This window comes from Cryptomeria japonica, chromosome 6 (genome assembly GCF_030272615.1).
Source record: "Cryptomeria japonica chromosome 6, Sugi_1.0, whole genome shotgun sequence".
NCBI classification, from domain to species: Eukaryota; Viridiplantae; Streptophyta; class Pinopsida; order Cupressales; family Cupressaceae; genus Cryptomeria; species Cryptomeria japonica.
In genome coordinates, this window is record NC_081410.1 from 173,782,509 (window position 1) to 173,804,762 (window position 22,254).

The 22,254-nt window shown below is 37.4% G+C and overlaps 1 protein-coding gene across 2 annotated transcripts in view; it reads left to right on the plus strand.

Annotated features, from left to right (window-relative positions):
* Positions 1–405: 405 nt before the first annotated feature.
* The window catches only part of LOC131071809 (phosphatidylserine decarboxylase proenzyme 1, mitochondrial), a 153,795-nt gene continuing 131,946 nt past the window's right edge, over positions 406–22,254 (plus strand). For both annotated transcript variants that reach the window (XM_058007767.2, XM_059207280.1), the window contains exons 1-2: positions 406–769; positions 21,146–21,234. In XM_058007767.2, coding sequence (XP_057863750.2) covers positions 613–769; positions 21,146–21,234 — 246 coding nt within the window. In that variant the 5' untranslated portion in view covers positions 406–612. The remainder of the gene's footprint in view (positions 770–21,145; positions 21,235–22,254) is intronic.

Sequence of the window (22,254 nt, forward strand, 5' to 3'; positions counted from 1 at the left end):
CTCTTTTACTCATCAAATAACATGAAGAGTTTTAAGAGGAATAGAGATGAGAGGGGTGATATAAAGATATAAAAAGGTAGAGAGATACAGAGAGGAAGAGAGAGAAAAATGGAGAGAGGTCATAAAGAGAAGAATGAGATACAAATACGAGAGAGGCTTAGAGAAAACATATATATATATTCTAAGGATTCTAAGGATGTTTAAATTTAAGAAACTAAAATTTAAATATTAAAATAGATCTAAAGTTAATGTAAATGAATGATCAAATGATCGAAATTTACTACTTTGCTATAAAACATTAATTACACAATTCATTTGCTTAAGGACTTTCATGTATTGCAGGACTTTAAATTTAAAAAATAAATAAAAAAGAATGGGTAATTAACCTTCCACAACTCTTTGATAGTGGACACGAAGATGCAATTGCTAGTATATCCAACAAACGCACCAAAATACTCGTTTAGTTAGGCGGGCATGGTCTGTCGCGGGCCAGCAGGGTAACCGAAGGATTGAAAATAACGGGAAAGGGGTGTTGTAGAAGTTGAAGAATCGACTTATCGGTTATTTTTTGGCTTTCTTTAAAACTCTTCAGCTGTTCACCCATCAAAGGAGATGATGTTCGGATTGAACTCTAATCACTTTGGATTGCCGCCAATATATAAGAGGCTAATTCACTTTCATCCTCAGCCCCCTCGCCGATCATTTATGCGTCTAAAAGATCATTTCAAGGCAACAGGCACTTCAAATAATGCTGGCGGGAAAGGAGACGGTTGGTTGCTATTTCGTTTTGCATCTTTTCTTGCATTCAGTTTAATTTAAATTAGTAATATTTTTTTTCTTGAACACCCATTTAGTTGGATATGTTAATTTACCTAATTTTAATAAAATCATTTCTCTCAAAATTTGAATAAGTGGCTTTGTTACAAAAGATCCTGATACTTTTCCTCTTTGAGCCTGACATTGGTAGTACCGGTATTCTTAAGGGGTTTGAGTCCTGTATTGGCTGAAGTTATGGACCACCTTTAACCTTTTGTAAGATAAGGTTTTCGTATATTCTTAAGGTTTTTGAATGTACTGTATTACTGTCTAGTGTTAACTTACAAACTCAATACTCATGCATTGGTATTATGGGTTATTTTGTTGCTATGGAGGAGATTTGAACCTGGATGGCACTTATGCCAGTGTGCGCTTATTTATTACTACACAATTCTATGGACTGTTGCGTTGGCTTTTTTTTTCTCAAGTTGGCAAGTTGAAAATTTAAAGGCTAGTAAATTTTTCTTTTGTTTATTTATACGAAAATGTTAGCAAGTGACATGGAAATGCAGTTAGATACAACATTCTAGGGTGGTTTTCAGGCAAGTGAGAGAAAATTGAACACGAATTGCATGGTATTTGTGATTACTAAATATAAATTTGGTGTCTCAAATATAAATTGACTAAAATCTATCTACAATGAAATGCAAAAACTCTTGATAATAAATGAACTACATCTGCCAGCGATCTCATGTAATATTGAAATGACAGTTAACATGCTTTTTGAGAAATTGAGTGAAAATTAATATCAGGTTTACATCATTTAGGTTTAAAGTAATGGTAAGTTTAAGACTTCTGGAGTGGAGAGTGGCTTGGATCCATATGTGAGAGAGAACTCATATTTGACGAAGGAATCTGTGTTTTGAGTCTTTTGACTAAAATTTTCTTTATGGGATGAATACAAGTCCTTTTTTGAAGAATAGAGTGAATAGGAATGTTAGAATGAGCACTAACATGTGCCACGGCAATAATTATGCCTATTCAGTTTGACAAAAGTTTTAGGATTTTTAGCACATATTTAGGGAAAGAGAATTAACGAATTAGGATTGTAACTTGTAAGTGGTACATGAATTAGGACTGTAACCAGTTTCATGTTGATATGAGGATTTGAAGAAAGTTTCATCTCTGAACAAGTAAACTGCAATGCAAATTTTTAGGAATCAAGTTGTGTGTTTTTCTATTAATGGTGCTTTTGGGGGTTGCCCCTTCGAAGGGCTCTGATTCCATTCCACACCCCATTAGATCACAGTTTGACATGCTACATCTATTTCATCGCTATATGAGGATATGCTCTACTAAGATACTATTTTCTGCTGTTGGTATGGGTGGGTCTGCTATATTATTGAATTGGATCAGTGATTTCATTTTTGTTGGATAAAGTATAATATAACATTGTGTTCTGTTCCTGTTTGAGACAAGAAATTATTCAAGTTTTCAAGAGACAGTGGAGTTACATATTGTTTTCTAGTACTCGATGTTGCAAAATGGGTGCCTTATTAGTAGATGTTGTGTCTTCACTCATGGATAGGCTATATTTTGAAAATTATTGCTTATCTAGCAAATTTATGCCTCATTACTTGAATTTTATCATATTCTCTTCCTTCTAAATGTATTTTTCCCTTAAAACAAGGACAGAATTAGTCTTCCTATTGAAACGATCAAAGATCTCACTGTTTTCCTACATAGGAAGCGAGATAATTGTTTAATTAAATGTGAAAGTGAATCAGAAGCAAATTAAGAGCTAAGAAGGTTTAGGTAAATCACCTCTTATACATAGGGTGAACCTCCATAAAAGATCCTAATCAATGAGTTGTGTTGTCTTGAAATGTCCATCTCAATCATAGTTATGAGACTTGGACTCGGACTCGGACTCGGCGCCCAAACTTGGCAATTGAAAAATCCAAGAAATTCAGAGATTTTTAAGGATTTAAAACTCTTTTCATGCACTCTTTAATAAATAAACTTTAACGACACAATAACATAATTAAATAGAAGCTAATTTGATCACATACACAAGTATACATTGATCACATAAGTATAAACACAAATTTTAACTGAAGGAAATAACACACTTAGATATATAAATATTGTCAAATGTATACAATTACAAAGCTCATGGAATATGAAATCCATGGCATCAAAACAAATATCAAAACTATAATTATAAGTCTATGGCTCAAAGAAGGTTGCATTACTCATCCCAACCTCACGACAAGTCATGCACTGGCCTCTAAGATAGGTTCTGGATGATGATGTAGCCATGATGTTTGCTCGTGTCTCAATTACTGATGTGTATATTCAAGTGAGGAATTTATTATTAAATTTTTCTTGAAGCCTTCAAAATTGCATGTTTTGTTGGCAAACTCATTAACAAAGAGGAATGGTTAAATAAAAAGATAAATGGTTATGTTCAATTTTGACCCTAGCTAGGATACTAATAGATGGGATTCTTCTATGAGTTGTCTATGCAAGGCATGATTAATACATTTTGCATTATGAAAATGGCGTTTCTTGCCAACTATGACTTCACTTGTATTTTGTCATACAAGGATTATAGCATGCCAACATTGCCTATGGCGGTCCTTGTATGCTCAACAAGTTGTCCAATGTATGAAACAAGATAATCCTTGATTGTGGCTTTGATTGTGAAGATGTAGAGATTTGCAACAAGAGATGTATTTTGTAGGATTTTATGTTCATGATTCATCATTGGCTTATTTACTTGCTTAGAATTATAGTTTGTTGGGGGTTTGTGGGCAACACCAAAATGGGTTTGAGGGGTAGCACCCCTCGTGGGGCCTGGGGTTAGTTCCCTTGGTGTGTTCCATGTCACAATATAGGGCGAGGTTGAGGGACAGAGCCCCCTCCACCAAGCCCAACAACACAGACCTTCATGGCACACCATTTTTCGTGCTTTTTAAAATCCTAGATGGGTATATCATAAACCAAACAATCATTGAAGTTTTGTAAGTTAAAAATAAAAATAAAATTGGCGAGTCTATGGGTCAAGTTTCACCAAGACCCGATGAGTCTGGTGAGTCTCCAGACTTAGTGAGTTTGTGAGCGATTTAGAGGTCGAGTCTCCTAGACTCGGTCAGCCTGGCTCGCCTCGAATTGTTGAGTCTTGGCTAGTCCAGGTGAGTCTGGTTACTTTGATCTCAATAGTCAAAACACACTCTAGCATTTGGAACCATTGGCTGTGTACTCTTGCATCCCCAAGCAAATGGTTCAATTGTCTTCTAAATAGGGTCTCTGTAATGCTCTAGTAGCCTAAGAAAATTTGTCCAAAGAGGATATTTGTATAGGGAGTTTTAATTTGGGTTAAAATTTTTACACCAAGGTCGTTCTCAAGAGAGTGCACTTGTTATCATCGTCACTCTATTTCAAAATACACCTTTACTTGCATTTTTTGTGTCACTAACAACATAAATAGCACCCTATCCAAGTATTCGCGAGTGTTGTCTGCAACTTGTAGCTCTCCACTTATTAAACGATTGTTGGTGTGAACATGGTATATTACCTAACCACATTTATATTAGGTCCTATTCACACTTACATGCTTAAGCTTACTTAGGCCATTTATTTTTTCATCTCACATCATAGGATGAAGACACTTGTCACAATCTTAGTATGTCCTAGGTTTTTATCCTTGTCTTTGTATTAAGGGTTTTGTCATTATATATTGTACTGGATTCATTTATGTGTCCAATGAATTCTTTTGCTTCATAAATTTTCCATTGCTTCTCTTGTTTGGAAGGTTATTTTGGTTGTAGGTGATCCTTGGCTTTTGTGGGGTTGATCAACAACTCTTATAATGAGGAAATGGCTGGATAATTAACTTGGCATGATTTGTTAGGCTGCTCAAAGAAAAGGGAGGTATAGAAACCTTTGTAAAGAATAAAGTACAACAGCACATCTCTAGGATAGTTTGGAAGCCTAAGCATGAAATATTAGACATGTATGAAACACTGTTGAAAGAATGAGTGTCTTTTTCAGAAAAATATTATATATATATGTTCCTTTCTTTTCGATAATTAAGTTGTGGGTTCTATAGGGGTCCACACCCAACGGGAAACTACCATAAATGCTAAAAGACAATATATTCTATTACAAAAGTTGGAGAGAATCCCAAAATCAACTAGTTAAAACAATGCCATTTTGTATTGATACCTCAAAACGATTAGAGTGACTGCCCTCTTTTTGGACGTAGCTTTACAATTTGAAATTATATCCCAAACATCTCTATCCAAAACCACCCTATCAAGATCCAACTCTAATTGCAATGAGGGTGCTGGGGAAACAAACATCTCAGTCACTAAGGGCTTACACATAGTAGAGAAAGAAACCTTCAAAGCTTCAAAAAGGATTCATTTGGTTACAAGAAGAGAAGCCAAGATGGTTGAAAGTTGAAACCACAAGAAGCATGAAAGGGGGTGTTGGCACATTTGCCACAATATCCCCCATAGAGAACTCCAAGAAAGTAATCTCTGCCAAAAACACCTTGGGGAGCAAACTTGCTATAAATGAGCCAAATAACAAAAGTCATACAAAAATAAGTTCACACAACTTTGATGCAACAATCAATAATTCTGTAGTCAAAAACTTGGTCCATTGGGCACAACTGATAGTGATGCTTGTGGTCATTCTGCACTATGTCCAAAATGTTGACCATTACTTCAAGGGCTATGGGTGCAAAACATCTGGATTGTCCTTGGAGCTCATCTAACTCTTGTTGATATGCCATTATTTCTAATGCCACACATGATAGTTGAAGGTACAACAACTTATGAATACTTGGAGGGCAATTGTGGAAAAGTATGCTAAGTAGCAATGGAGGGCAATAGTGGAAAAGTATGCTAAGTAGCAATGCATGCAAACAATGATTGAACTTACACATTAATGTTGTTGATGTTACGGTCTATGAGATTCTCAATGATGAGATTTAGTTGGAAAGTTAGTACTATAGAATACAAAGGAGATATGCATGCCTCAACCCAATATGGCAATGCAACAGGGCTAATAGAAATCTTGTGCATGATGGTCAAGTCTTTTGAATAACCAACACTTAGTGTGGAAACATTAGCTTGTTCCATTTTGACTTTTGGCTGGAAAGAATCTACTTTAGCCTTTAGTGCTTTGATCTTTTGCTATTTTTCCTATTGCTTATAGACAACTTCTTATTTAGCTACCTTTTACATCGCTTCTTCTTCCTTCTTTTAAACCTTAGTTACAATACATTCTGCTTCTGCCTGCTCACACTAGGCACACAGTTGGGCCAACTTTGGTTCTAATCCTACAATAGTGCATGGTAGCAAACAATAGCTATAGAATCATCTTCTCCAAGGTCTCCAATTTCACAGTGATGGGCACATTAGGCATGAAAACACATATAACTATAGAAAGAGGCTTTTGCCCAGCTTTATCACCAATTGTTGCATGGTTTGAAGGTAATCAATCGCAACACATGCATGCTATGAAACATCTTTATGCTCATCAATCATCTCATCCAGCTTGGTTTGCATGGTTGTGGAATACACAACATGTTGATTGATGTTGTGCTGGACTGACCTTTCTTCTTGGCCTTAACTTGTGCTTGACACACCTCATCTAGTGCAACCACCATCTCTAACTTTGTCTGTGTGATTTATTCTATACTAGTCTCTTATATGTTCTACATTCACACGTGCACCCAAAAGAAGCATTTGGAGAACTGCAAGGTCACCATTTGTCATTTCCTTGAAGATGAGAAAGAACATTACTCCCATCCTCCACCAAAATTGAGTCTGTACCAGTTATTAGGATGGACACCATGTTGGCCGTTAGCATATGAATTTACAATAGCTCTTGGAATGCAAACATGAGTGGAGAGGAAGCACCAAAAGGTGCTACCCATCTATTTGGTGTCAAGTTCACCTTTATTTGGGATGTACCACCAAATTTACCATTTGATGCAACACTAGTTTTTAGTGGTACCCAGACCTTCTATAGATTCCTTGATATCTCTCCTGAAATTTGGTATATAGGATTTGCATAGGCTTTTGTAATTTTGTAAATGATGTGATGGTTGGCATATGTACTGATGGTAGTATTGTTGTTGTTGGAGCTGCTGCAGTTGGCAAAGGTGCACATTTCTTTTGCACCGACATGTAATTACTAGAATCATCTTTCTTAGATGCCCATTTCTCGTCTGACGTTTGAGTGGGGGAAAGGGTGTGTGTGCAATCCTCTTGCCTTTGTCTTTGCACATGACTATACTGCTTCTTGTTGCTACTTTGTTTTTTCTTCCTCTTTAGGTCCTTCATCTTTTGTAACAAGGGGGACTTTGTGTAGTGGTGACACAATTAGTGGAACATTTGGTGGAATATAGGTGCTAGTGAGAAAATGCATGAACTCAACTTACATAATCTCTATAATCATCACAAAGGGAAAGTGATTGGACTTTTGTATGGTGGAGATGTTGATAAATACACACAACTGAAATTTTCATATATTTCAAACTCAGCTGTGGGGTAGGCATGCAGCACAGCTGTCTTAACCGTTGATTTGCAAACTATAATTTATTTGGATCAAATCACTAGTTCATAAGAGTCCCATGTAATTGCATGTCTTTCTGCCTCGCAGACATGAGCATCAATCTCTTGAAACATATTTGTGCTTGCCTGAAAATAAAAGGGGCAGCCAAGCAATGCAAGATTCTGCTCAGCCTTTTCCCTCTCAATTACTCCAAAATCAATGTGGGTCATTACTTCTAGATTTAACTAAATATGTTTTCATAAACTGAAGGGGTATTCACAAGTATTGCTGGCCATATATAACATGTGGTTATGGTCATAGGGTAGGTTGGACCATGGCCATCCATGCTTTCTTAGCAAGGATGTTAAGATTTTAACTTGTATCTATGGTAATATTGTGCAAGAAGAAACCATTTATCTTCAAAGTTAATAGAATTTTTATAACATACATGGAATCGTTTGTGTGCATGAATCATCGTGGCTTATCAATGTTAGCACTGCATGTTTCCTTACAATCTTCCATGGCTAGTTTTTCTATAAAATGCAGGAGTTGTGTCAAGAATCCACCTTGGTGCAATAACCATAGAATGGCATATTGAATGCCAATATCTACTTGCATAATGTCATGCTTTAAATAGAGCTTGTGTTGTGTCTCTTTGAACATTTTCCCAACATATTGATACATTTTTCAATGCTGCATTGACTTCATTTCTCAAGTGGTATTCTATTGGTGTCAACTTCTTCTTGGGTGAGTTGCCTAAATAGATCTTAATCTATGCACGTGCTCCCTATGATGGTCCAACTTAGTTTGAGGCTTCAACCTTTCAGTCACTATTGGTGAGAACTTGTACTAGTTGTTTCATTGATGCTTCATGCTTAGCATGGATTCTCCTCTTCTGATCATGTGTGCTACATTCTTGCAACTCTTCCACTATTGAAGTAAATTCGGGCAATCCTTACTCTTGTGTTTGGCACCACAGTAGCCACACATCAAGCATTTTGGGCACTTGCACATTGTGTGGCTAGGATTCCCACAAATATAGTAGTATACATCCCTACCTCTATCTCCAACATGATCTTTTCCATGTCCATTCAGCCCACCACCTGATCCTTTCTAGCGTGACATGCTTTGTTGTGGTTCCAACTGAGGTCGCACAATTGTGTTAAGAACCTGCTTTCCTTGGGACTTGCACAACACTCATATAAACTTGTAGATGGTAATATCACGTGTAGCATTTTTACAGAAATTTCACACTGGCAGTTGACAACAATACTCTTCAACTTATGCGAGAGTAGTTGAGCTTCTATGTCATGATACCTATGGCAAATAGAATAATTGGGCACATGCAATGACAAAGGTGAATGGCTGCATTAACATCCTAGGATTTGACCAGAAGATGGTTAGCCACTACATTCCCTTCGCTGTGGTAGTCTATGCACCATAAAACATGTTTCATTTCTATACTGCTCAAGTTATTCCATTTTTGCATCCATCTAAATCATTTTTTTTTCTTGAGACGTGTAGTTGACATGAAAGATGGTAGTTATCCTATGGCTTCCAAACATAAGGCATACTCCAACTCGTCCTTTTGAATAGCCGTTTGCACTAAATCAATTCATGTTCGATGTGTGGTGTCAACCTAACGATGAATCCGTTCTTTCTATATGATAAGGTTGATAGTTTATGTGATCTTAGACTACAACTAAGCATACTAGCATTTAGCTAATTTCCTTATAAGCAACAATCTTGAAGTTCACCATCTGAGTTGATCTTGACAACTTGGATTTTGTACAAGCATTGTAGTTCTTGGAGATATGTCTTGGCAAAATGGTTTACCTGACTACGAAAAAACATGGACCGTGGTGTAGACCTTGACTAGTTTGAACTGGTGTTGTGCATCCACACATATGTCTCAAGTTTCAACCAACTGAAATATGCACTCAACAACATATTATTCAATGTAACCTCCCACATTATACCTCTTACAAAAAAAATTGCCAAGTTTCCAAGAGAAGATTCCATCCCCATGTGCCTCTATCTACCATGTGGGTGTCTCATTTCATAATCTTTAGAGACATACATATTAAATTAATGAGACAACATTATAGTCCCAAGTAGCATTTAGATTACAACATTGTCTATAAGGATTTGCAAGGTGAATAACACACTTAATCCAAACATATTGGAGGTGTAATTGCATATATACATCATGAGTTGGTATAACACACACTTGTGACTTAGAAGGAGGTGGTGGAGGTTGATTTATGCTTGAAAGTTAGTGAAACACAAGGTTTTCAAGAAACATCAATGTTGGAGGAGGTGGGTGAGATGGCCATGCACATGGAGCAATTGGCATTGCACAAGAATCTTAATGTGGATTGTGGTGTATAGAGTGTCATTCGAAGGGCATATAATGAATGATCTAATGGTGAGAGTTTGTGTAGTCGATTCTATTCATCTTTCTTTTGTAAATTTGGAATTGTGCAATATGTCATGGTCATCATGGCACTGTTTTTCACCCTACTTTCAAAATAGCATGAAGTATGTGAGAACCCCACTTATGACACTAATACTTGCTAAGTAGTACAAGATTTACATGAAGGTTGGATAAAGCAAGTTTTAGATGTAAGTGTACAACTGACACCTACATCACCACAATATGCACCATAGATGTACCACACTCAGTCTCACTATGTGCCTCAACATCATTATGCACCTCAACCACAATATGTGTCCCAACAAATATGCTCCATGAAGGTAATGATGAGGCTTAGGCTGTCCAAATCTTAGGGTGGCACAAATAACAATCAAACTTGAGGATTTCCTTGTTATAAATGAGGGGAGAATGGCCATACCATGTGCTGACGTGCAGCGTTCCCAACTTGCAGATTTTGTGATGCAGCTCATAGAATGGAAGATGATCAAATTCTATTGCAAACATTAGAGTTGCCCAAAAAGGCTACATATATGATTTGTATAGGGAGAGTAAAAGGGAAGCATGCTGCACAATTAATTGATGTAATTAATATATTGGAAAGAAATAGCAATGATAGGCTTGTTGAGTATTGAGTTAGTTGAAAACTTGGAATATGCATAAAAGAAGTGTTTGCCGTCAAGAAGGTGTTTCAAGTGGATTAGCATACGCAACCAATTGATCCTGTAGAAGGATGGAGATTGTCACAAGATCCTCACATGGTATAACAGCTAAACATGCAAATGAAAAGGGAGATATGAATCTTGAGATTGCTATTTTAGACCTCCTATGCCAAGGTGGTGTGCTCCCACAACTAAATAGATATAGAACCAAGGAAGTTTTTGCGCACACTTGAATGTGAGTGTAATACCCAATTGTTGTTGAACTAAGAGATGAATGGTTATTGCTTATTTGTTGTGCAATGTTATTATTAATACAAGATTTGAAGTTAATGTGCTTATATGAGATGCATGGGTGCTCATGGGCCAAGCTATGCTTGTACCTTCACCACATATCCTCTACATGGTGAACATTAGGTGCAAAACAACTATGGGCATGCCGAATGATGTAGAAGTCAATATTAAGGGGTTTGTATTTCAAGTGGATTTTGAAGTAATTGACATGACAAAAGTAGAATACAAGGTGCAAACATACATTTCATGTAGCATACAAAGAGCTTTGAGAACAAGGAAAAGTATGTTATCATTTAATTGGATCTAGTGTGAGTGTCAATACATGTGGATTCAATCCATATTGAAGAATATGGTGTAGAGGGTTTGTGTAGAATCACCTCTAGTAGTATGGATAAGATAGAGCCTACAATAGATAAAGTTTAAGTTCATGATGGATAAATGACTAGATGGAGAATATGATTTGATTGGAAATGTCTATGCCAACAGTGCGATGCACTAGGAGGTATCATTAGTTAGGTGATACTTGTGAATACAAGGTCAATAATGAAAGTATCAACCAAGTGGGCTTGCAAGGAGAATTAAATAGTTGTGGTAAAGCACATACCCATGAAATCAGTTAAGACTACTAGGGTGGTCAAGAAATGGGTCGCTATTTCAAACTTACAACTAGGCGCATATGCTTCCAATGTATTTTGAACAAGATTCTAGCCCCAAGGAGGATTACATTGTTGTAATGACTGCATGCTCTAATGAACAAGTGTGAATGAACAATTTTTCACCCATTATCAGTATTGCACACATACTCTGGTGGGCAATCTCCTTATGTATGTAGAATTATGAAAGTGTCATTAGTTTCATGGAGTATCTTATGTGCTCTTGCACGATTCTGCACATAGTTAGAAGACTTGGACTCAACAAGGGTGACTAGACTTGGGACTCCACAAAAATACTCAGCATATACTTGACAAGTGAAAAATCCAAGAAATTTAGAGATTTTTAAGCATTTAAAACTTGTTTCATGCACCCTTTATTAAATAAACCTTAAAGACACAATAACATCATCAAATAGAAGCTAATTTGATCACATACACAAGTATACATCTATCACATAAGTATAAACGCAAATTGCAGTTGAAGGAAATAACACACTTGATATATAAATATTATCAAATGTATACAAAACGCATGGAATATGAAATCCATGACATCAAATGTTCGAAACAAATATCAAAACAATAACTAGAAGTCTATGGCTCAAAGTAGCCTGCATCCCTCCTACGAAAGCATCTAAGGTAGGTCTTGGATGATGTAGTAGCCATAATATTTTTTTAACTATGAATATGTAGAGATTTGCAACGAAGGATATGTAATATGCAGATTTTTATGATCATGATTCATCATTGGCCTATTACTTAGACTTATAGTTTGGTGGGGGTTTGGAGGCAACACCAACACAAGGTTGAGGGTAGCACCACTTGCGGGGGTCTGAGGGTGAGAGAGAGAGAGAGAGGTAGAGAGATAGGCCTAGATCTTGGGGGAGAGAGGAGAGAGTGAGATAGAGAGAGGTAGAGAGAGGGGATAGAGGAAGAGTGATAGGGAGAGAGATAGGTCTAGAGTTCAAGGTAGATAATGTGAGAGAGAGAGAGAGAGAGAGAGAGAGAGAGAGAGAGAGAGAGAGAGAGAGAGAGAGAGAGAGAATACTAATAAGAGCTTGCTGATTATTGAAATTCAACTATTTGAAAATTTATAAGATCTTACAAAACCTAGAATTTGCATTATAACTCCTAGAGATCTGAAGCCACTCTCAAACATCCTGCCAATATATACATGAAATATAACTTAAAGTATGAGTCACATTTCCCTAAAGGAAAAACACAAAGGGAAATGTGACTTATACTTAAATGTTATGTCTCGTGTATATATTCTGATGAAGAGAATGGGCTGACTTGAAGATAAAGATGAGGAGTTAAATGTTATATTTCATGTATATTATGGGGGCATGTCATAAACCAAAAAAGCATTTAAATTTTGAGATTTAAAAAAAATAAAATTGAGTTTGGCTGAGTTAGGAGACAAGACTTGGTGAGTCTCACCCAGACTCGGCCGAGTCTGAGTTCAAGCCCCCAGGATTTACCGAGGGTGATTCGACTCAGGGCCGTTCAAATAATCAATGTTGTATTAACAAAGGAGAGGAAGTCTCCTTAAATAGATTTACAAAGACGATGTTTCTAAAAGAAACAATCGTGAACTGAAGACAAAAAAGGAAACTTCCTAAAGCAACCAAGATGACCATTATAGAAACATTACATTATTTTAATACCCTTCCTCAATGGTCATCATTCTAACCACCCTACAAAAGACATAATTTGCAGGCCTTTTGGTCACAAATGCATAGAAGGTTGCCCCCTTTTGGTCACGAACAAAGCTTGCGATCCTCATGAAGGTCATGAAATATAATTCCCACGCGAAAATAATCACGAATTATAGACCTAAAAACAACCCTGCAAATTATTTTTCAAAAATTCACACATGATTACGAATGATTGAACCCTCCCAAAATCTTGGCCCCCCCCTGTGAGGGAGTCAGACCCAGATTGGCTTTCACTTTGATACCATGTTCAAATAATCGATGTTGTATTAACAAGGGAGACGAAGTCTATTTAAATAGATTTACAAAGACGATGTTTCTAAAAGAAACAATTGTGAATTGAAGACAGAAAAGGAAACTTCCTAAAGCAACTAAGATGACCATTAAAGAAACATTACATTATTTTAATATTGTCGAGTCTGGGCGAGTCTTGTAATTATAATTAATATGGAAAAAATAATCACTTATCACCTTGAATGTGTCGGCACTTTGGGTGGGTACATTGGGTAGTTCTAAGAAGAAAATTTGGATGTGCAGGTTTTTGTAAAGAGCCTTCATATGCACATAACTGCTACCTTGATAGAGAATTACACTAAGAAAATTGCACTTTGGGACAACTTATAACTGTTATATTTGGTTTCAATGTCTCTACTTTTGGAGTCAATTGGATGTTCCCTTGAATGTGCATGTTAATTTTTTATGAGCACCTAGAGATTTGGTTAAATGGATTTAGGATGTTAAGGAAGAAGAGTTTCAAGATACAAGCACAAATAAGGAATATAGGGAAGACCAGTGGTACACAAAACAACCAAAACAAAGATGAGTGATTCCATGAAACAAATAGGCTATAGACATGACTTTGATGGTTAATATATATATGGCATGCATGTGGATCTAGCTAGATTGTGAGAGATAGATGATGGACTTGTTGATGTGTTTTTTAGGACTATGCCAAACACAGAATAAAGTTTCCAACGGTCACTTCACTCTCTCTTGTTTAAAATCAGACCGTATGCTAAGATTGCAAAGAAAGATCAAACGGCGAATCTCAAGGTTCCTTTTGCATGTGGACGTGACTCAGTTAGTTGATGGGTTTGTTGTTAACCCAAGGGGCCTTACGTATGCTCACATAAGATCTTAACAAACTTGCGGGTTCAAGGATTTTTACATGAATGATTTGCAATGAAAGCTCTATTTTTGGATTTTTTGGGTTTAAAATATGTGGAAAGTAAACGAGTGAAGGGTTTAGAAAACTAGGCTAAGACTAATCTAATCCTACGAACAAGGAGACGGGATTACTTATGTGAAATCCAACCACGCTTTGCTTTGCCAGCAGAGCACAACTACACGAAGGCAATGCAATCTTCAGAGGGTGTGTAAAGGTTTATCAATATCACCAATGGAAACCATCAAATCGAACAATCTCCACTGATAATCGAAGTTAAGCATACACATATAATGGAGGCTCAGGCTAACTTTGCACAGTATGCAATAATCAGCTCCACACCAAAAGTATGAGCACGGACTTTGCAACAAGCACCCTATCAAATCTAGTTCATCTAACAACATGAAAGGAAATCTAATCTATATGAAGAGAGTGAGACCATGCAAGCTTCAAAACAACACAAGAACACACCAACAATTGAACAATGTATTAAGTGTTTGCTTCAAAAACTCTTAGCAACAATCTTTGACAACAATTTCTCCTCCTTTACAAATGAGGGGGGTCACCCCTTTATATAGGCTTTTGGCCTTGGCTAGTTTTCCCTAAAAGATTCTCCACTCAAGATGCAACAAGGTGGGAATCAACATACAATTAATTCAAATAAGCCCAAAAATGGCATCCATTCATGCATTAAATGCACCCCATTACATCAAACTTGCCCAAAATACAACAAATATTCCCATGCAAGAAATAAATGCCCATCATTCCCCCATGCGATGGCTACATGCGACGGGAATCTGTCATAAAATCATTAATATGGTGGCTTCATGCAAAAAGATTCTTCATGCATTTAACATGCATTGACCGGGCCGTTGCTAAGTCAAAAATACTAGTAGTAAATGTGCTGCCACTACTCAGTCAAAAGATTCTTGTCCAAGAATGGACGACCATTATGCCGCTCATTAATTGCATATGCAATGAATTTACTGATGATGGCTTCCAGCTCCTCGATGGAGACACTTGGCACACTTTCAATATCATATTCTATCAAGGTAATTTCCTCCTCACTTTTGGAAAAGAAGCTTTCCCACTCCATCATGATTTCTTGTGTCTTCTTCATCCTACTAGAAAATAAAGAAACATTTACAAAATGTTCCTTAGTGAATGAACCTACGAAAAAGAACTTGTGTAACTGGGATTTTAGGGAGTTCACTATTACTCCATCCTCGTTGAGCTTCTTTGCAAATAGTGCTTCAATTACATTGATGACTTCTTCCTGCACCCTTTTGATTGAGTCTTTCAAAGTTAAAGGCTCCGTGCTGAATTTGTCAAAGGTATTCTTTCCTGAGCAAACTGCGCAGAACCACAGGGGAAAGTCATAAACCTCGTTCTCTTGAATTACTTTCCCATCAATCAGTGTTTGCTTCAGAATCTTCATTAGAGCCTTCAGCCGTGAAATGGTTAAGTCCTGATATATGTGAACATCTTCCCACAAACCTTCTTCTACCTCCAATTTGTTTAGAAGGGCCACAAACCTAGAATGAAGCTGAGCCGAGTCCTCAATGAATATTCCTGCTGTAGTGTAGACATCCTCTACCCATTCCTTGAAACTTTGTGCCATTGCTCTGATTACCTCTGTGTCATTAACAATTTCCTTAGGGAGGGAAGAAGGAGGAATGAATGAGGGACTTGCTTCCCTGAGTGACCGCTTAAGACTTCTAATGTATTCGCATAAGGCTCTATTTTCTTCCCTTAGCCTCTTACATTTTGCCTTCGTTTTTTTGCATATATTCCTTAATGGCTAAGGAAGATCCTTCGAAGTCTTCAATTACTTGTTCCGTGGAAGCATGACCAAGATCAACTTGTCTGATAACATAATCCTTTGGCCTAATTTCATTCCTGTCCTTATCTACTGCAGGCTCAGCTATGTGCAAGGTCCAAGATCCAAATTCATCCCTCACGACCTTGGAAAATTTTCTGGGGAGCCTTCTTTATTGCCTGCTGATCCATCCTTTTCAACAACTCTTCTAATTCTCGGGCTGGATCAATTTCTTTTTCCAGCTCCCTTCTTAGTCTATCCATCAACCAATCAGGAGCGAGAATGGAGTGACTATGGATTTCCATTCTGCTCTTGCTCCTTTGATTCTTCCTCCATTTCACCAAGGATGCTTCTATGAAACTATCTTGACGAGTTTATTCCTGGTGCGGAGGACTTTCTTGTCTTTGACTTCTTGGCTGATTGGGTCTGTGTGAAGCATTGATGCTGAGTATATCTGGTGTTGGAGTATTGCCTAGAGGTGGATCCACTGGATTTTCCCGCGTGTACATCTCTACCTCCTGTATACTGGAAGAACTTGCTGGTGACTGCACCCTTTCTACCCTTGCTCTCTTTTGCAAACGTTCTTCTTGTTGCATTTCTTGTTGAACTTCCTAATGAACTTCTTGATGGATTTCCTGTTGGGCTTCGTGATGAACTTCCTGACGAACTTCTTGATGGATTTCCTGTTGGACTTCATGATGAACTTTGTGCTGAACATCCTTCTTCCTTGCAGTCCTTGGCCTCTTTGGAGCACTTTTCCCTTTATCAAGCCGGACTTCTCCTTCTTTCTGGGCTTGTGAAGATCCTTCAGGTGCTTCACTATGGGAATTTAGACTTCCCATCAACTGATAGGTCAAGTGAACATTTCCTTCCTTCAACTTCCTTATCTGCCAATCAACCTAGTGTTTAGTAAATTTCAACATAGGTCTAGCTAGGATATCCAAATCATCAATTTCCGGTTCAGACCAGTTTGGCAACTGAATGGGCTGATCTTTCAGTTTCTCGAATTCAGGTTGCGTCAAGTCCGAATCTTCTTTCACTTGATCCGACACTTGGATAATTTCACTTATCTTGATGGTGTCAAGGGGCAGTCTGGAATATATTTTCTTCCGGACTTCAAGGTCATCCTTGGCACTTGCCCAATAATCCTTTAAGTGAAATTTGTGTATGAATTTCACTCTAGCAACCTTTCTGATTTGGCGATAAGGATCAAATTGAGCTCTGGATGTATAATATGCCAGGCGATAGAATGCTAATTCCTCTGTTGCTTTCTCAACTGCCTCCAAACCTGGGCACACCTCCATGAAATCACCTAGGACAACTGGGAATTCAATAGATTGCTTCTTCTTCTACAATTGATCATAAGCTATCAACTGCCTCATGAGTTCCAATAGTACCAGCTTGTCAGATGGATCCCTTCGCAACTTGTATGATTGGTATGCGAACACCTGCGTCCTGATATAGGTGAATTTCAGAAACTGTAAGAACCTGGCTCCATACTTTTGAACCAGGGCCCTAGCTTGTGGCGACACCCTTGTATGCAATTCTTTTTGCATAAGTCTTGTCAGGTACATAGTGAAGGTGTCATTCGCGAGCTTGTAAGAATTAACATTGTGAAGATGCAGCTGAGGATAACACTTATGCACTTTCAGCTGTGCTGGTCCGCAACCCATGATTCCTTTTGCTGGCAGACCATCAAATCCTCCCCTTCTTGCAAGCATATAAATCACATAGGAGCTCAGGAAGAAGGATTGGGACTTCCTTTCTTTCAAATTCCTCAGCTGTTCATGCAAGTAATGACTGATCAATCTGGCCCAATCAATTAGCCCATTTGCATTCATGGTCTCGCCTATGTAAAAGAACATCCATGTTTCAAAATTCACAGTATGTGAACATCCCATTACCCTGCTCAACATCTTTATCAGGTCCACATATTCTTATTTGAATTCGAAGATAGTGAGAGTCTCTGGCATTTTGGAGATATGTGGCTTAGGCTTTAGTAACCACTGTTTGTTGATTATATCCGTACCCCTGGCAGGACCCGCATCATACACTGCTTGAGCTCCGTTAATGGTCTTGTATGCCATGGAATGGTGTGAAGGAATTCCGAAAGCTTCACCAATTGACTCTAGAGTCAATGTCGCCAACAACCTGCCATCTGATGTTGAAATTGTCTTCCGCTCCGGATTGTAATGCTTTGCACATTCCAGAATCAAATCTGGACACTGAATAGTAGGAGGAAAACCAGCTGCCGCAACAATTCCGCTCTGGACAAACTTGACAGTTCTTGGGGATGGATTATGTCTTGCTGTTCCAAACATTCTGATCTTGAAGGCAGCTAGGTTCAATGTGCTCAAATTTATATTGCTGATCTCCTTCCACTTGGAATTTATCTGGGAAACTGGAAGAAACCCCTTCATCTCTGCTTTTATCTGTGCTTGCCTGGTGATGGTAGCTGTTTGCTTGATTCCACCATCCTGAAAAGCTCCTTGAAAATGATGTAAAATCCACTAAGTATGACCTTTTACTTCTTCTCCAACTCTTCTTGCTTAAAACTCGCACGTGAGAAATTAAATGTATCTCCATGCTTATATAGAATTTCTCCAATCGTGTTGCTAAGTTAGGAGGCATCAATTTTGACAATTTCATTCATTATGCATCATACTTTCCCATTTATCTCGCCATGCGCATGGAATCTTCGTTGTTGTTGAGTTCAAATTTGGAAATTTCTCTTAATGCACTAAGTCATGCGTCATACTTAGAATATTCCTTGCCAACTCACTAACTTTCCATTCTTTTCAAATTTTGGAGGGAAACTGGAATATTCTTCAAGATTCACCTAGTTTATCATCTTGGCTTGACTTTTCCTGCTCCGGAGGGAATTTTCCACGCTTCTCCAACATCTATTTTTTAGGGATTTCCCTAAAATTTAGGACCCGGGTCTAGGAGAAAGAGAATTCTCTCACGAATTCAAATCTGCAAAATATTTCGAATTCTGATAAGATTTGGTGCCTAAAAATGGAAATTTCAAAATTTTTCTCGAGGAGATTTCTTGCTTTTTCATTCCTCCTTAACCCTTGGATTTTCATGCCTTAGACAATTTCAATCTTGAACTTGGAATTTATTGCGTGCAGGAATTTCATCATTTGTATGCCTTAGAAAAATTTTCAACTTCCTAATTGGGCATAGAATTTTGACTTTGATGGAGGAAATTCATTCCTTCCATGCTCTCCATGGATACCTCCGTTTGGCGCCTTCATCCTTAATTGGGCGCTAAAATCACTGTGCAATGGATTTCTTCACTTTTATGAATTCCTTGAGGACTTTAGTTTAGCGCCCTATCAAGTGCTTGGGCGCAAATTCACTTAAGGCAAGGAATTCATTAACATTTGATTCCTCCATGACCCCTCCTTCCTAGCGCCCTTCCATCTTCCCTAGGTGCAATTTTACCTTGGTCATGGAATTCATGTTTTTCTTCACTTTCCTTGCTGACTTCATTTTGGCGCCTTCCTGAGGAGTAGGGCAAAATTTTCACTAAGTGGTGGAATTCACATATTTCCGTGCTTTCCATGTTGACTTCACTTTGGCGCCCTTACTTATCTTGGGGCGGATTTTGACTATGGCCAAGGAATTCACACTTCTTTCAACTCTTCTTGTTGACCATGTTTTGGCGCCTTGACTAATACATGGATGCAAATTTTCATAAGGCGTGGAATTCATTGTTTTGATGGTTTTCCAAGGTCCATTCACTTTGGCGCCCTTGGTGAAGCATGGGCACTAAAACTACTTAGGCAAGGATTTTCACATTCTCCACGCTCTTTATGGATTCCTTTGTTTGGCGCCATTCTTCCTCCATGGGCGCAATTCATCATTGAAGGGGGAATTTTGAACTTTTCCATTCTTCCCTGACTCCTATTTGGCGCCCTCTTTAGGACTAGGGCGGATTTTTGCATTGGTCAAGGATTTTGGACTTCTTCAGGATTCCCTTGACTCTTCCAACTTGATCATTTCCGGATGAACTGCCATTTTGAAGAGAATTGAAGAAATCTTGCTAGACTTAAAACATTTTTGATCGTTCCACTTTAGGAATGGATTGTCCACACTTAGCCAAATCTTGCTTACTCTATCTTCTTTTCAAATCTTCCGGATTTAGAAATAGTCGTGAATGCTCAATCTTCATCATTTGCCTGCGAGGACCTGTCACAAATGAACTTTCCAGAAATAAAAACTTTTCAAGATGCTAGTGTTAGAGCCCAAAACAGGATGCATGATGACTTACTATAAATAGAAACTTACTAAAAATAGTAAGTTTGATATTTGGCAAAATGTAGACATTTCGGGACTCAGTAAAATCCCTAAAAAATAGGAACTTTCTAAAAATAGGAAATTGCTCCGATTTCGCTCAAATTTTATGGGGAGGTTCCTTGAAAGGTCCTGATTCCAGTTTCACATTCAGTTTTTCCAAAACCTTAACAGAAACCCCTAAATTCTAGGACTGAAGGCAAAAACCCTAAAACTAACAAAACGAGCCCTCTTCACCAAAATCACTCAAACAAGTAGACTTAATCAATTTGACCCCCAAACACTTGCAAAGCAGAGAGACTGAAGAGACTGCCACCAAAAGACCCCAAAAACCAAAACCAAATGACCGAGAAGGCCTAAAAAGTAGGGGGTCCCCATCTGGGATGGGGTGATGTGTGATTAGGTCACAACAAGACTTTATATCAAATGGTTTTATTTTGCTTTCTTTTAAAACTTTATCTTAATGTATTGGATCAAAGTTTGATCTACATTTGGTTATGTAGTATTAGCTTTTTTTTGAATTCTGTAGCTTTAATGTGTTCTATAGTGCTTTCTTGGATCCTAATAACACAATCTCCCTCTTTGTTTATCAAATCCTATTTTGAATTACTTTATGCTGTTATGAATAATTAGAATGTCTTCCATGAATTGGATCTCTGTTTGTTTTTCCTTAACACCAATATTTCTGATGTTATTTGTAGCTGCATTATTTTCGAGTATCGTTTGCTTTGAATTCGTTGATAAGCTAATCTGTTATAACCATTTTGTGGTTTAGCAAATCGATTTCTTGTTCCTGGGGCAACAATGGCTACACTTGCGATGCTTGGTGTGCTTCATGGCCGTCGTCTTTATGAGGATAAAAAGGTTAGGTTTTTTCAAGGAGGATATAGCCTTCTTAGACAAAGATGGAACTGATTATTGTTTATCTCATAATCTGGATAATAATGCTATGTTCACATATGTAGGACATACTTCCTTAATTTTAATGTGGTTTCTGATTTTTTTAAATGTAAATTTTATGTTTCAGTGTTAGCAATTTTTCAATGAATCTAATAATGATGAACATTCGGTATGTTACAATTGAAATATGCACAAACATATCCCAGTAACTACTTGTGTCTATTTAACATGTAGCAATTGAAATACATTGAAACATGTACAATGCACGGCAGATTCTTGTATCAATCGCAATCTAGAATTATATAAATATATTTTCCACTGTTATACCTTTGGTTCAATTATATCTAGATGGTATGGGGTTTGTGCTTTTTATGGGTTGGCCTACACTTATGTAATGTGTTGTTAGGTGCAAAGCAGCAAAAATCTTATGGGGAAAATATTGGCAAACTGAAAGTATAAGATTTTTTGAAAATAATGGGATTTAAATTGGAAAAAAATTGGATTTGAAAAAAAAAAAAAAAATGTAGAAAAAGGGACAAAAACTTTTTTTTTGAAATTTTAATCTATTTCCATAACGTAGAGACATCTAGAGCAAATGAAATTGAGAGTTTACCCCATGAATTGTAGAATATAGATTTTGTTGTTTATAACTCTATATTCATATTGCTGATTACACTGTATTGAATTGGAAAATATGTTTTGTGATTAAATGAACAGAATGAAATTAAATTTTGAGTTTACGAATTCAGAAATGTAATTAGAAATCTTAAGCACCTAATCCGTTAGGTAAAATAATAGCTCTCTACAACCAAAATCAACACTATGATTAACTCTGAAATTGTCAATCCATTTGGACATGCTGACCAGTGAATAAGGGGCACTCACTAGACCAAGGAATTGGGTTCAACCCTAGCAGGATGGCCCTGAAGCCTCATTTAGGTAAGGTGGACCAACCTATGACATTGCCTAGAAAACCAGACTGGT